General features: G+C 46.1%; 1 protein-coding gene across 1 annotated transcript in view; it reads left to right on the top strand.

Moving 5' to 3' along the window:
- The window catches only part of TMEM8A (transmembrane protein 8A), a 45,638-nt gene extending 41,428 nt beyond the window's left edge, over positions 1-4,210 (top strand). Inside the window, exons 10-13 of the mRNA XM_018567728.1 lie at positions 597-775; positions 1,901-2,047; positions 2,977-3,093; positions 3,873-4,210. Of these exons, the coding sequence (XP_018423230.1) occupies positions 597-775; positions 1,901-2,047; positions 2,977-3,093; positions 3,873-4,169 (740 nt within the window). The 3' untranslated portion in view covers positions 4,170-4,210. The remainder of the gene's footprint in view (positions 1-596; positions 776-1,900; positions 2,048-2,976; positions 3,094-3,872) is intronic.
- Positions 4,211-4,479: the final 269 nt, after the last annotated feature.

The raw sequence follows: 4,479 nt of genomic DNA, 5'->3' as shown, positions 1-4,479 counted from the left end.
AAGAGTCTGGTACCTCCTATTTACTGTTAGATTATAAGCTCTAATTAGAAGAGTCTGGTACCTCCTATTTACTGTTAGATTATAAGCTCTAATTAGAAGAGTCTGGTACCTCCTATTTACTGTTAGATTATAAGCTCTAATTAGAAGAGTCTGGTACCTCCTATTTACTGTTAGATTATAAGCTCTAATTAGAAGAGTCTGGTACCTCCTATTTACTGTTAGATTATAAGCTCTAATTAGAAGAGTCTGGTACCTCCTATTTACTGTTAGATTATAAGCTCTAGTTAGAAGAGTCTCATAATTCCTGTTCACTGTTCGAGGTAATAAGTTCTAATTAGGAAGGCCTCATTCTTCCGGTTTACTGTTAGACGATGATCTCTAATTAGGAGGATCTCATTGCTCATGTTCACTATTGGACTGTAATTTGTAATGAGCAGGGCATTTAACTTTTGCCTCTGATGTTGTATATAAGAGCTTTGGAATAAGATGGCGCTATGTGCTTTATGACGACAAGGTAAAGCGTTTTAGCGATGAACACCTCGGCTCTTGTGAAAAGAAGCGATTTCCTCAATCTGTGATTTTTGTTTTTCCTCAAGGCTGGGCCGGCTGGAGCTGCACAGATGACCGGAACGCTCTGTCCGTGGCACAGCAGTTGACCGCCACAATGCTGCTGACGCTCAGCAATCTACTGTTTGTGCCCACCATTGTAGTCGCCGTTTACCACTTCTATTTCGTAGAGGCCGCGGTCTACGCCTACACCATGTTTTTCTCTACGGTATGACATTAATTTTCCTGCTTCTGCTGCTCGCCCCACATCTGCCTGTCCTATCAACGTCTTACACCTTTCCAGGCAGTATAGTAATATGATGTTATCCTTTTTAAATGGCAGATATAAAACACAAATGAATGCAGCTCTGTGTTCATTAATAAATCATTTAATTTATATACCATGTAAGTACCAGATTTTGACTTGCCCTGTGCAGCAGCATTCAGACTGGGAGAGGGAAGGACAGGGCTGGGAGCCAGTCAAGGGTGCTACATGCATTTATGTTGACCAGGAGCATGCTGATAGGTGGGGAGAGCAGAGCGAGTAGAGGAACCATCTCATAGTCTACTGTTGCTGCTTCATCCAGTCAGAAGATTGGGGACGAGAGATGACCGCACTTAAAGCAGAACTCCGGGTATTAACCCTTGCAGTGGGGCTACCTCCTCACTGCAAGGGGTACATGCTCTTTTTTGCCTAGGGTCAAAAATCTAAAAGTTATACTCGCATGATCCTCCAAGCTGACTTGCTCTTACCGATCACTGGAGCCTTTTTCCCCCTCCACTGCAGCGGTCTAAGGCCCCTGAGTCATCACGTTCTAAACACTGTGTATAGGATGCGAGGACGCCACGTTGCAGCGGAGGAGGTGACAGGCAGGAGGGAGCGCTGTGACAGCCAGTCGGCTCCCAGGATCGGGCGAGTATAACTTTGTTAAAACGGGCACTTAACCCTTGCAGGTAGCCCCACTGGAAGGGTTAACAACATCTTTACCCAGAGTTCTTCTCTAACTGTAAATGGTGTCATCTCCCTGGCTGTGCTGTGTAAGGCAGCTGTGTAAATCTTAGGACTGGATGAACTGAAACACAAATCCTGTGGCAGGTAGAATGCTTCCCATATATGTACAGTATTTGCAATGTGTCCCGCAGGTCTTTTTTTGTGGGGGGGTTTCTTCCTAGCAACAGTAGAGTTCACTTTATATTGTGAAAGGTGTTGTTTAATTGTCAGAGATATAGAGACCTCACAAGCAGTTTTTATTCAAATGTGAGATTGCACCGCCGCCTTAGTTGCGCCCCAGGCATCTGTCCGTCCTGCCACAACCACCTCTGATCATTCACTTTACCACTTTGCTCTTTTTAGTTCTATCACGCCTGCGATCAGCCCGGAGTGACCGTCATGTGCATCATGGACTACGACACGCTGCAGTTCTGCGACTTCTTCGGCTCTGTCGTCGCCATCTGGGTGACCATCCTGTGTATGTGCAGGCTGAAGAAGCCGGTTAAATACGTAAGTAGCGTATGAATGTTCTCAGCGGCTGCTCTTTGTGTGTACGAGATAAAGAGATAATGGTTGTGAATTTTGGGGTGGGATATTTTTAAAGCCCAATTGAAGCTTTCCTTGTTATCACTGTAATGCAGTCAGGGGGCATACGCAGTAATAAATGTGTGGGCCTTTCATTGGTCTAATGTACTATATTGTGCTAAAGCTGAAGATTAATATGCTTATATTTTGCCTTCCCTGGTTCTTCCCTCCCTCCTCATCAACGTGCTACTGAAAAAAACATTTACATATCTTATTTTAGACTCTGTGATGTCATCACTTGGTCTCTACTTCTCTGTGCAATGCAGGCAGATCGTGGCTGGGGGGAGGGGCCCCTCCCACCAGCCATAGTACTCCTCAAGAGCTGTAAGTCCTGGTGTGCGCAGTAGGCTAGCTCTTGGGAGGAGTTATGCAAATTTAAAAATGCCTTGATGGTCAGGTGTCGGTCTGGAGGAGTCGGTGTTCTTAGGTAGACTTAATTTGCATGCAGACTGCCCTAGGTAACGCCCACAATTGATGCTGAGCCTCCATGATTCCATAAATAAAAGGTCAGGGTCAGGGACCAGTCAGGCTGGGGAGGAAAGCGATAGATGATGCTCAATGTCCGCCAGCCAGGAAATGAGGCGGGCTCCATTTGACTTTCTGAAGCTTCCAATGCACATTGTGAGAAGCTCCCAGTGTGCAGTGATATTGGAGTAAGCGATTTCAGTTCTGAAAGCTTGTTCTGGGTCACTAACTCAGCAGTTGTTGAATTAGGAGGGCCAAAAGCATTTTCAGAAGGGGGAGTCGGCAGTGGCAGCCCCCCATATCTTTCCCATGTCGGGGGGTCCTTTAATAGGTCTATACAACATTATGCTTTTTGTGTATTGTTTCTCAATGCGCTCTTCCTGTTTCAGGTGCTGTTTATGTTGGGATCGCTGGTGATCGCAATGTCTATGCAACTCGATCGGCGAGGAATTTGGAACATGTTGGGGCCGTGTCTGTTCGCTCTGATAATCCTGATCATCGTGTGGGTAAGGGCAACAAGTCACCAGCCAAAAGGGTTTTCTTTTGTATTCCTGTGTTGTCTTTTAATGTTCCTTTCCGTCATATTTTTTTTTTTTTTTTAAACCATTACTTTTTTCCTGTTTTTCTTTAATATCTTTTCTCCCCTTTTTTTTTCCTTTTTTATTTTACTTTTAAAAGCGATTATGTTACTTCTTTAAAAAAAGGAAAGCGTAAGCAGTCTGTAAAAGCAAACGGTGAATATTGACCGGTTCTCCCTGTCAATCTTGGCACTATCGCAGAATGTAACCCTGCCCAAAGAAGCTTCTGCATCAGACACTTCTGGGTGCCCTGCTGTGCCTCGTGGTTCCTCCTGCTGACCGCTATGACACTACAGCATAGAGTACTGATGTGGGGTTGGTGGGAGGAACCCAGAACGCAGTGGGAGGAGCAGGCTTCCAACCAAAATAAAGTCCATAGAGTCTTTTGAGCCGCCTTCGGCTGCTGTACAGGCTACAGTGAATAGCCCGTAAAGCAGTCAAACCGAAGGGCTCCGGCAGCCGCAGAGAGCCGAAGGATCAGCCGAAGCTATGGCTGGATCCTTCGGCTCCTTTGTGAATAACCCCCCCCCCAAGTCTTTCCCTAATGAACAAACCGGAAATAAATTGACTCGGCCTTGGCCACTCTATTTTCCAGTAGAATTGCGCGAATTGCATTATAAGCAGGCATTCATATTACCGCAGTACAGAAACTGGCTGCCCCACCGCCAACTCGCTGCTGAAAATCCTTCTTCTTTTTTGCATTTCAGACATGGAGGGGAGTCCGGCGTCGCCACTGTTACCCCCCAAGCTGGCAGCGTTGGGTCTTCTTCCTCATACCCGGAGTAGCCTTGGCCCTGACGGCCATTTCAGTCTACGTCTTCGCCGAGACCAACGCCAACTACTACTACACCCACAGCCTGTGGCACATGATGGTGGCCACCAGCGTGGCTTTTCTGCTGCCGCCCCGGGAGCGGAAAACGAAATCGTGGGAGTGGTCGCAAATGCTGGACTGCGGATATAAGATGTGTAAAGATGACCGGGAGGAGTTGTATGTGGTCACGTGACCCCCCACTTTTTTTTTTCTTCTTGTCCACGGAATTCCGAACACTGACGCCGGTCACTTTAAAGGAGTGCTTGTGCACTTTAATCACTTTTTTTTTTTAGTAGAGCGGAGAAAAAAAATATATAAAAGGGAAAAGAAAAATCCCAGGACACAGGGAACTGACGTACTTTCTATTTAATATAAACTCTGTCGGAAGAAGGCCACTGTCCAGTTTTATTCTTAACCTCCGTGAGGGAATAGAGACCGCAAAGTTCTGATTTTCCAGATCTACGGGGAATTGTCTTCTCTGGTTTATGGAGATCGGTGCTGGA

This window comes from Nanorana parkeri, unplaced genomic scaffold (genome assembly GCF_000935625.1).
Source record: "Nanorana parkeri isolate BGI_ZX_2015 unplaced genomic scaffold, ASM93562v1 scaffold1087, whole genome shotgun sequence".
NCBI classification, from domain to species: domain Eukaryota; kingdom Metazoa; phylum Chordata; class Amphibia; order Anura; family Dicroglossidae; genus Nanorana; species Nanorana parkeri.
Note: the sequence above shows the minus strand (reverse complement) of the source record. Positions and strands in the feature narration are given on the sequence as shown.